Source organism: Episyrphus balteatus, chromosome 2 (genome assembly GCF_945859705.1).
Source record: "Episyrphus balteatus chromosome 2, idEpiBalt1.1, whole genome shotgun sequence".
Taxonomy (NCBI): domain Eukaryota; kingdom Metazoa; phylum Arthropoda; class Insecta; order Diptera; family Syrphidae; genus Episyrphus; species Episyrphus balteatus.
In genome coordinates, this window is record NC_079135.1 from 7,195,836 (window position 1) to 7,207,447 (window position 11,612).

Sequence of the window (11,612 nt, forward strand, 5' to 3'; positions counted from 1 at the left end):
TTAACTCATAAATATAAAAAAAAAAATAATAATTAAATACATTTAAGGATCATACACAAAATTCGTTAACATTGGCAATGAGGGTCATTTTTTTTTTGTTTCTTTATCGATGCGGTTGAAATGAGAGAGTAAAGAGCAATGAGAGAGATATTTGTTGGGTAAGGCGAGTAGTGGCTGGTGGGTCAAACTTCCGAACCGACATTTAGTAAGAATATAGAATAGGATATAATGAAATATTTGGGAATTCTCAGGGTATATAAGAGATCTAAAGCTATTTACAAGAGTATACAGTTCAGAGAGTATATCGACATTAAAGCTTACACATTATAAAAAAAATTGATTATAATGAGAGAAGACAAAGAGCATTGACTAAGAGATTGAGTATAAGAGAGAGTCTTTATGAAGAGTCGGGTTGTTTCCTTTGATTCTGGTCCTTTCATCCATCCACGAGTCATAGCTGCTTTCCCTTTTTAACTAAATAATTTTAGTAATGGGCAACAGCACCATGACCACCATAGGCAGAGTGTCCGTAAGCATTTGGAACATGGTGAGCGACTGATCCGTAATGAGCTGGAGCAGCAACAATGGGAGCGGCAGCATGGTAGACTGGAGCGGCATGAGCGATAACTGGAGCTGGGGCAGCATGCACACTTGGTCCACTCTTGGTGACGACTGCGTTGAAGCCATTGTGATCATCGGCAGTGTAGTCAACGGTGCGCACTGAACCATCGGGTTCAACCAAGGAGTATGATCCCTTCACTACATCACCATCACGAACTTCGTGCTGGGACTTAACATCTCCAGTGTGGGCATCAGATACTCCATAGTTGTATGAGTATTTTGGGTGTGACTGAAAATAGAAGAAAAAAAAAGAGTAAATCAAAGGTGTTTGGGTTAATTGAGAGTAGGGCCTTGGTTACCAAAGGCACACCTTTTCTCTCCACTCTACTCTACAATGTGCTGAAATTGAATGAATTTGGAATGAATGAAATGAGTACCTATGGGTACTCTAATTAATATTCGTGTCGTACTATAATTTGACAGCATAACTGCTGCTGGCGACGGTAATTTTCATGGCACCGCCTGAGAATTGTAACAAAGGCGGCTATAACAAAACTGACTCACAAAGTGGTTCTCACGAGTTAAAAAAAAATTAACAAAAAAAAAAACAAGAATAATTACATCGCCTCAGGCTATGGCAAGGACGTTCACTTTTTTTTTGCTCACTCTCGTATAGTATACGACATGTCCGGAGTTTAGCTTTGGTCTCGTTTGAAATGTCGGTTAAATACAGTTGAGTTGATTTTAGACATTGCTGAAAGTGATTCTGACGTGAATATGCAATTGCTCTGCTCTGCTTTGAGACGGTAATTAACTGTTTGTGTTTGTTTGAAATGGCGATGCAAAGAGCAAATTGCGTGTTTGATTACTGTTGTTTTTTATTTTTTTTTTTTTGTTCCTTTTTTTTGTGTGAGTATGAGAAAGGGGGCTACAATGATTGTTGTGCAATGTTTATGTTGCAATTGGCTTGTTGAAAATGTAGACAATTTTTTTTTGTTTTTTTTTTTTTTTTGCAGCTTGAATCAAAGCTATGCTTTATGTATTGGCATTCATGATTCTGATGAATGATTAATCACACCCATTTATTTCCTTATGAGAATTGTTTTTTTTTGCAGCCATTTTGACTCTCAATTGAATGAGGAAGAAAAATATTTTTTGGTTTTAAAAATTTCTCATAGAAAATTGTTTTTAGGGTTTTTGCATCAGCTCTTTTGTATTTTGAAGTTGAAAATATTTCAGTTATTCATTTGGTGAAATAATAAAAAAATCAAACATGAATATTTTTGAAGAAAAATCAATTTGAATTAAAATAAGGTTTTAAGCTCAACTCTTTCGTTTTGCAATCTATTTTCTTAAAGATGGCCACTTTTACTGCGATTGAGTTGGTTTTTGTTTTATTTTGTGAGAAAACTTTTAGAAAAATATGATGTTGATGTTCAATTTGATTTGAAATCGATTTGGAAAAACTAATTAAGATTTTTGTTGTTAAAGGAAATTGTGTTTTATCGATTTTGTATTCGAATCTAAATTATTAATTGAAAAATCAGTAGTTGAAGTGAATATGTCAAGCGTTCACAATCTAATTGAGTTTATTAATGATTTAAGATTCTAGAAACCATTAAAATTCCACATTTTTATAAATTTTATTTTCTTAATTTTGGAAAATGTTGGGGCCATTTTTATTTGTTTCTTCAATTTATTTAAAAAAATCAAAAAGTTGTAAAAATTGAAACGATTTGTTCAAATCTCTAAGCAAAATTTAATTATTTGATTTTAGAAAAAAAAAAGTTCGAATCTCAGCTCTTTTGTTTCTAAATAGAATGAAAAGTGATTTTAATTAATACGATTTATTTGAAGAAAAAGTCAGCCATTATTTTGCAAAGTTGTGAATCTGAAATCTTAGCTAGAATTGAGCACCAAATTTAAGGTCCATATTTCATTGGAGTCAGAAATGTTCTTAAGCCCAAAGTTGAGTTGTTTTTTTTTTAAGCTTTTGAAACAATAGGTAATTCGAAACTATCAACAAAATCAATTAAAATTATTCCAAAAAAAAAGGTTCGAGCATCAGCTCTTTTGATTTATTGACTTTTTATCTTGATCAATTGTGAATACATTTCAAATTTGATCCTGTTGTTGCAAGTTAAGTGCAAAATTATCAATTATAGCCGAAATAGCCGAAAAAGTTGAAAATTTTAAAACAAGGTTCGAATGTCAACTCTTTTGTTTATGTGTTTCGATGTAATTTTTCACATTTTTTTCACTCTTTTTATAAAATTATTCAAATACTTACATAATAATCCACATTATCATGATCATGTCCAGCATATGCAACGGGTGCATGAGCATAAGCAACTGGTGCACTAGCATAAACTGCACCACCATGTCCTAATCCATGTCCTAATCCAGCACCACCGTGCAAGATACCAGCTGATGCAGCGCCCATGATAGCCAAGCAAACAAAGGACTAAAAAAATTAAATTTAAATTAAATTTTCACTTTTCACTCCAAAAAATCAATACAAAAAAAAAATTAAATCCAAAAAAGACAGTAAAACTCACTTTGAAGAAAGCCATTTTAATATTTAAATAAAAAGGGAACTTGGAAGTAAAGAGTTTTGTGTTGGTTGTTAACGAATTAACCACGTCGATTGACTCTGTTTAACTGATAACTAGAACCCAGAAGGAAGCCTCTTATATAGTTGACTCCACCCGACCATAGTGATACACTCTGGATAGAGTGTGTGGCATACCAATTGTGTTAACTTGTGCACAAACGCTATGCTGTTGTTGCTGTTGCCACTGCCGCCACTACCACCATCGCCGCCGCCACCATCATCATGAGCCTCAAGCCTCTGGAGGAAATACAAAAAAAAAAAAAAACATACAATTTGTTATTAAACTGTTACCGTTGCTGTCTTAGTTTTTGTTGTTGTTGTTGTTGTTGGTCTTAGTTTGTTTTTGCAACAATACAACACTCGTTGAGTTTATTCACTCACTCAGTCACTCTCTTTGGGTCAGTCAGCGGCCTCAATGGCTCAAGCTCAGCTAAGCGTCATCGTTAGGCCAGCAGCAAGTTAGCTGCTGCTAACTAATACAAGTGCGAACGCGTGCCATTCTCAATGTAGGTTTTAATATGTCAGAGTATCAGAGTTGTGGCCCTCTCTGTCGCTCATTCTCTTTAACTCTTTTTTATTTGTTTTTCTTCTCAAAGAAACGCGGGACATTTGTTTAAATTTTTTTCTCGTAAAGTTCCCTTTTCTGGGGAGACAGAGGGGGAGGCAGTGTGTACTACGGTAGTCATAATAAATAAAAACGTATTTCTTGCTCGTTCCATTCATGCAGACTTGAGTCTGAAAGAACACGAATAATACTTCTGTGGGACAGGAAAAAACGGGGATATAGGCAATAGTCCAAGGTTAGATCGTCTCATAACTACGATACACATGCACGGTCAATTGAGCTTGCTTGAGCGCACTGACATAATGACCAAACTATGAGACACATATCTGTCGTAGCTATCGTAAGTATAACGTCCGATGGGTTGAGGGCTGAGGAAATGTGGCGCGACCAAAATGAAAACATTTACAGAGCGATATTAGTTCCAGATGTGGACGAGACATAAGACATATATGCATAACGCAAATCAACCAACCACGGGATGAAGTAATTGTAATGAATGTTGTCTTTTAACTGCGATTTGCATAAGAGATGTGGTGGTTCTGTGATTTTTATTTGCTAAAATAAAATTAATTTCGATGATTTATCGACCATGAGTATGAATTTTGTTTGTGCATAGTTTTTTTTATTAGGTGCATTGTGATTTCGACCGACAATGATCCGTTAAGACGGTTGGTGGTGGTTTTAAATTGTTACAATTTAAATTCCATCCGTTGTTTGGTTTGGTAAAGTGATGCAAAAGAAAATTGATATTTTTTTTTCTCGAGTTTTAAATGGTAGGTCATTAAATTGTCATTAAGACGGCTGACTGAGTGATATTTGATTTAATTTTTTTTTTTATTTTTTAACTTTTGGGTTTTTGTATATGAAAAAAAGTTAAGTGTTTCAGGAAGTTGTTAAGAAAAAAAAATTAAGGCGTTGTCTGATGGTGAAAAATTAGTCAGTTGCAGTATAATGGTTAGAGGGCATTTGAAAATATATTGGATTTTTATTTAATTGAAATGACACTGTGCAAAATCTTTGGTTGTTGAAGGTTTTGCAAAAGAAACGACTTACAAATTGATATGATTAATAAATAACTATATTTTAGGCATCACAAGCAAAAATTAATGATGGCAGTTTATAATTTATTGAATTCCAAAGTTGGAATAATTTTTTTTAGAGGAATCAGATTTTGAACAAAAAAGAAAATTTTCACAAAAATTACCTTATCGATGTTGGTTAAATTTAAATGTAAGTTGTTTAATAGCAATTTTATTTGCTGTAATTTTCTTTTCCTTACTAAACATTTTTTTTACTATAAATTCAACAAATTAAAACTCTACATTATATAATGTTATTTAAAATTAAATTTTAAAATTAGTTTTATGTATAATTTTATTCATAATATAATTTTTTTACGGTTTTTTGCATCAGTTTTTTTTTTTTTTATTTCGGTGTTGAAAATATTTCAGTTATTCATGTGAAGAAAATTAATTTAAATTAAAAATAAGGTTTCAATTTCAGCTCCTTCTATTTTAGTTTTTTTTTTTTTGGAAAACTGTTAAAAAATATTCGTTTCCTATCAAATTTGATTTGAAATTATTGAGAAAATGAATTATTGAATTAAAATTTTTAGTCAAAGAAAATGCTGTTGTTCTTGATGTAACATTTTTTTGTTCGAATTTAAATTAATCGGAGAGGCCATTTTGTATGAATTAAATTTTCTAAAATTTTGCATAGTGTTGGAATCATGGCACGAATCATAAACTCAGTGAGATTCTTGAAAGATTGAATAATTTATTCAAATTTAAAGATCAAATAAAATTATTTGAATTCAAGACGACAATAAAAAAAAAAGGTTCGCAACTCAGTTCTTTTGTTTCTTAATAAATTGCAAGTAATTTAAATAAATACTATTTATTTGAAGGAAAATTCACCAACTATTCTGCAAGTTTGTTAAAAAATTTGTATTTCGTGTCAATTGACAAGGTTTTGAGTATAAAAATTATTTCCTGAATTTATTTTTGATCATTGCACAATCAAGCTAATGTTTGCTCTGCTCAGGGGTCATAACTGAATAAGCCATAATCTGTTATCTATTTTCTTTTTTTTTTTGGATTTCTTAAAAATATTGATTTTTTTTTTTTTTTTGAAAAATCAATTTCGAAATTTCGTTTTTAAATGTTAATGTATTATTTCTTCGCAAAAGAAAAAAAATGTTCTAGCGGTTTTCAAATATTTTGTTCAAAAAAAAAATTTTCAAACAAAAAAATCAGTTGACATACTTTGTTTTGTGATTAAAAAATTAAAATTTAGACATAGGAACTATTTTTAACAGTTTGGATTTTAAATTTAATATTAATTCAAAAACATAGTTCAACCCTAAAATGTATTTTGATATATTTTAAGTCCTTATAAATGTAATAAAAATACAAGAACATGTGACAAAATCATGAATTTATTTTTGTTACGGGTTACTGAACTTTATTGCACATTTTATAAATTTTGCAAAACTAAACACATTTATCAACATAAATTACCCATTGACTTATAAATTAATCTTTATTCAATATTCATTAACAACGACCTCAGTTTGACCTTGAATTCATCCAAAAACTATAATGCTACTTCAAAACATCAATATTTTAAATATTATAATCCCCCAACGATATTGTTTAATTAATGTAATCAATCCTCTTAATTGAAAGCAAACAAAACAAAAAAAAAAAAAAACGTTACAAATCAATTTATGTGGCGTAAAAAATGCAAAAGCGCTTCATTTCATGCTTCATAATACACAAAATTATGAGATAGACGGTTCAATATCGGTCGGTTGTAACAGGTTAATTCTATGGTGTTGATATACAAAATAACAAATCGTCTTCATCGATGATTAATGCCTTACATCTGAATAAATGGCTATATCTTAACCGGCTACTATCTTTTGTGCGTTTTATTCCAGGTAATTAATTTTTTTTCCCAATTTTGTTACAAAATTTATAATAAATTTTATGCACATATGAGTAGAGAAAAGAGTTGTATTTAGCAAACAAAAAATGATAAAACTTTAATAATTAATAAATATTAAGTCGCAGTTTTTTTTTTCTTCGTCTTTTTGGATTTTGTGATAATACAAAGCCTACAAAATTGTTGCATAATTTCTGCTGGCATAGATTTTTATTACCATTCAAGGTCAAATTTAATTGGAAGCTATCAAAGTTTGTCAGATTCTTTTTATGGATTTTCAATTATATTTACATTATGCAATGGAAATCGACAAGAAAACAAAATTAAATTGAAAACAATTTCAGGTAGCACCTTTTTTTACCAAAAAATCAAAAAAAAAATGTAATTAAATTAAACCTTGAACGTACCCACCAATTCAAATACCTAACAATTTCAGTATCTGCCTTCTTTCATTGTTACCAATTTTTGATCACTTAGATATTTTTATTAAATTCAATTAGCCGTACAAGAATTTTTTTTTTTTTTTTTGGTTGCAAAGTAAATTATCTTAAAATCTGAATAACAAATAAAACAAAATTTAGAAAAGAAAAAAAAAATCCAATTAAAAACGTTACTAGACCAATTGACATGCATCAGTTCAACTGAAGTCGATCGAATCGAAGCTCTCTTTTGAATTGGTTCAAATGTTTTGTTGTTGTTGGTAGTAAAAAGAATTATGGTTTACTTTTTTGACTGCACGTATACCAACCAATTTCAATGGATTGAGTATTATAATGCTCGATAAACTTGATTAATGAAAAAATGTGCTTATTCATTAATTTATTAACCTTTGTCAGATATTCCGATATGTAATTGAAACGGTGCGATGGCGGTGGAGGTGGGTTATGCAATAAAATTATTTGTGTAACTGAATTTGACGGTAATTTATCAAAATAAATATTTTTGTCTTTACAAAGTTGCCAAATGGCTTTAAGTAGAAATTGATAAAATTAATTAATATTGTTTTGATATAGAATTTATTAATTAGCTTAATTTGCTATTTTCATTTAATTAGAAAATTGGAACTTTTTTACCTTCAAAGTTCAATTTTAAAGCCTGCTTTTATTTATATTCTTCAACCTTAGCCAATATCAATCCATGTTTGAACTAATTCAAAAAGCAATATATTTCCGATCCAAATTCAATCTAACTTAGTGTTCCTAAAACCAAATTTCTCCTATTTTAGACAAAGAAACTGCAATTTATATAGCAAAGAGCAGAACATTTCTCAATAATGCTTACCTACACTCGAATAGTCTTATCTTTTCCATAAACCATTCGGTACATTTACACGTACGCACTCTCGACCGGCATTAAAATCAGTTTGATTAAAATATTGTTGCCTCAGAGCACTTTTTAGCATGAAAAAACCCTGTGGGCTGAATAACATCAACATTGCACTTCCAATGCACACTAGCAAAAAAAAAAAATGAATCTGCAGAACAATATACGAGAAACAAGCAGTAGTCGTGTCGCCTTAGACCTCTCAAAGATGTTAACACCATCGACCAACATTGGTTGCGGCGCCAAAAAAGGAGTACCCACACGTCAATGCGCAGAGCTCCAAAGTTTGAAATTTATTTTCGATTTATTTTTTCTAGCTCGAAGGCGTGATTCTTATCGTGAAAATAAATTTAAAACTTTTGCATCTATTAACATGGTTGAAGGAAATTGAAAGATTTTTATCAAATTTAAGAGAAAAAAAAATATCAAATTAATTTAAATTTCGTTTAAAAACCTATTTTCACCTGACAATCTCTTTGCAATGGGTTGACTTTACTAACAACCTTCAAAACTTGTTCTTCTTTTTTTCACAATTTACTACCTTGTTTTGTATTTGTACATAGTTTTATTATTTTATTTGTGCAAGTCACAAAACATTCAAATAAAACACCTTATGTACCTCTTACACTTAAATGATAAAAATCATAAAACAAAGCGGACTTATCTTAAAAACTACCGCAACAACAGAAGTTGTTGGTAATAAACAAATGAGTTACAATTAATCGAGTCACTTAACCACATGAAATTCTGCAATTAACCTTGCAACAGGGAACAAATAAAACATACATATTTTCTGCAATGAATCATATTCACTTCAATTCAGTTGAATTAGAAAACAAAAGAGCTGAGTAGCGAACTTTCTGTTTTATTTTTTTGTTTAAAAATGATACTAGCGAAAGTATTTAGCAGTTTTTTTTTATAAATTCCTCATCCTCTTATATATCTTTAATTTGATATTTATCTAATTTGAAAATAAACTTATTATATTTGAGGAAGTAATCAGCTAATTACCTATATTTTCCAACTAAGTGCTTTTTTTGAAACTTGACCTTGTTAAAAATCAATCACTTTTAGATTCCGTTGAAAAAAAAAAAATAATAACACCTAATACAGCTGGTGTTGTTTACGCACATGAAAAAGGTCATCGATCTAGTTTGAGTTGGAATAGACTTGCGTGCCCAGTTAAAAATAATAATAAAAAAAAAAAAACACTTACGTTCAATGAATAGGCTGGAACCGATTTCATGTGTTAACGCATTTTGTTGATTTCAAGTTTATTCGTTGCGTAGACAAACTCCTATTTTTGGATTGGACCACTGTTTTATAATGCATTAACAAGTATTTTTAGATCTGTGTACCTTAAGGCTATACTTTTATCACTTAAAGATTTAAAAACAAGCTTGTTAACCAAAATAACCCGTGGCGGCAATCTAAGTTATTTTCGTATATTTATTTTAATAGGAAATTTACCAGTGAACTTGACATGCATTTGCTAGATAATATAGTAGATCTTATTACATTTGGTATATGGATAAGGTTTATACTTTAAAAACCTTTGAGTTTTATGTGTTTATTAAGTCAAATATCTTTAGTTTTAAGACTAATCGAACAAATTAGATACAGAAAGGAGTCTGAATTGAAGTTGGTTGTAATTTTTTTCATATGTTGTAGGTTGTTATAATTTTGAACAGTCTCGGGCCTGATACATATTACATAAGTACGTACTCCCTTTTGTTACTCAGGCAGTTAAATGCTATAACGCAGAAAAATAATGGACCTACCGAGAAGTGGGTTAAAACAAATGCGTTAACAATAACGTAGTCTTAGTTAAAAACTACGTAGTTCTCGTTGCTAAAATCAACATATAGTCGTCTCGGTTAAGTTAAATTATTTAAAATTAACATTTTATAAGGTTATTTTAACCGATCAACTTGTTTATATTGATCAAGAAACTTGGTTAAAAATTTGAGATTTTAGTAAAATTTAACTGATAAAGTTTATTAAGATTAAATAATTTTGAATAACCGAGTTGACTCGTTTATTTTTAACCGGGGTTAGTTTGCAGGTGCTATATTAACAATCTTCTCTGTTAAATGTACACGAGTTTTACGTTGTTTTTCAAAGATCATTTTTCTGCGTGCATTAGCAAAACCTGTCACTGATTTTTGGAATAGGTAAAACAACAACAAAATCGAAAATCAAAAATCAAAGTTCGTTTCGTAACGATTGAATCCAACATGTCATTCTATCATTCAAGCTATGCCAATAGATAGGTACATAGTCCCATTGCTGAGGAAGTAATGATTCGTTTTGCCAATTTTTCTCAATTTTTGATGTGATAACGTCTTATAAATCGATGAACCATGGCAGCCACCACGAAAAAGTGACGCCATTTTCTAACGTTCCACTTGAAATTTTTTGCAGTGCGGCAAAAATTTTAATTTAAAATTAAAATAAACTATTATAGAGATACAAAAATCTACTATAGCTTATTTGAAAGATAATAACCTAAAGTTAAATAAATTTGAAGGTTTTAAAAAAATTCCATCTTTTAATAGGGTAAATAGGGGTAAAACAAAATTTCAAAATATTGGCTATTTTCTAAACGCTACAATGTACAGAGTTGAATTTTTTTTAAATCAATAAATAAATTTATTGCAAGACTGACAATGGTATTGAAAAAATTCAAAACCAAGCTATTAATGGTTTTCTAAAAGTAAAACATGAGGTAGACCTTTGACAAAGTAGTGATTATAGGTAGGGGATTTTTTTTTTGACAATTTAAAAAAAGTCATTCGAAAGATAATAAAAAAAAGTTGGGGATACGGATTTTTTTTACGTCTCTGCGTTTCGAAATATGAATTTTTGAAAAACACCTTCTTATTTTGGGGTATTTTTGGGGGAGTTTTTATTTTTTTTAATTTTTTGTAGCATTCAAAAAATCTCAAGCTTATAAAACATGTAGTCTATGACTGTGCGCATACATGTGCAAAAAATTGGTATTTCAAAATTTTTTTTATTTTTATCTTTTTTTCTTCAACAGATAAATAAATGAAATTTATATTGTTGATAGATAATAGACAGGACTATATCTGTACAATTTTCAATCAATTTTGTATTCACAATTTTGAGATAACGGTAAAAGAAAGTTTTATTATTCAACAGGTTCTATCTTTTGATCTAAAGCAAATAAATTTGATTTAACTTTATTAAGCATCCTGATCATGTTACCTTTCATTTGGTATATCACACATAACTGTACATTTACTACAAGCTACACAATGTTAAATTAAAAAACTTGCGAAATACCTCAAAACACCTGTGGAGATCTGTTGATCATGAACAGCCACCAGTGTGGGAAGTACCGTAATCTCAGTTTGGAATTTCGACATGGTTGGCTTTAAAAAATTCTAACTTTTTTTCTAGGCATCGCAGAAATAAGATTGAAACGTCATATGAAAGGTGAAGTTATAAGCTTTTACATGATATAAAATTTTTTATAGATTGTCTAAAAAATTCTAATTCAATAGCGTGGAACATAAAATTATATGTTTTTTTTGCTTTTTTTGATGAAAATTGATCGAGTTCAAAAAATTCTAGCTC

General features: G+C 30.0%; 1 protein-coding gene across 1 annotated transcript; it reads right to left on the bottom strand.

The window, feature by feature from the left end:
• Positions 1 to 224: 224 nt before the first annotated feature.
• On the bottom strand, positions 225 to 3,238 carry LOC129912790 (cuticle protein 7). The gene is made up of 3 exons (XM_055991223.1): positions 3,120 to 3,238; positions 2,852 to 3,025; positions 225 to 850 (listed from the first exon to the last, which is right to left on the bottom strand). Exons 1-3 carry the CDS (start codon positions 3,132 to 3,134, stop codon positions 485 to 487), a joined length of 555 nt encoding a protein of 184 aa, XP_055847198.1. The 5' UTR covers positions 3,135 to 3,238; the 3' UTR covers positions 225 to 484.
• Positions 3,239 to 11,612: the final 8,374 nt, after the last annotated feature.

Bases quoted from the DNA above. Each gene is read 5' to 3' on its own strand.
- LOC129912790 (XM_055991223.1), bottom strand. The intron at 851-2,851 runs GTAAGTATTTGA...TTCTATTTTCAG, and splicing joins ATGATAATGTGGATTATTAT to TCACACCCAAAATACTCATA.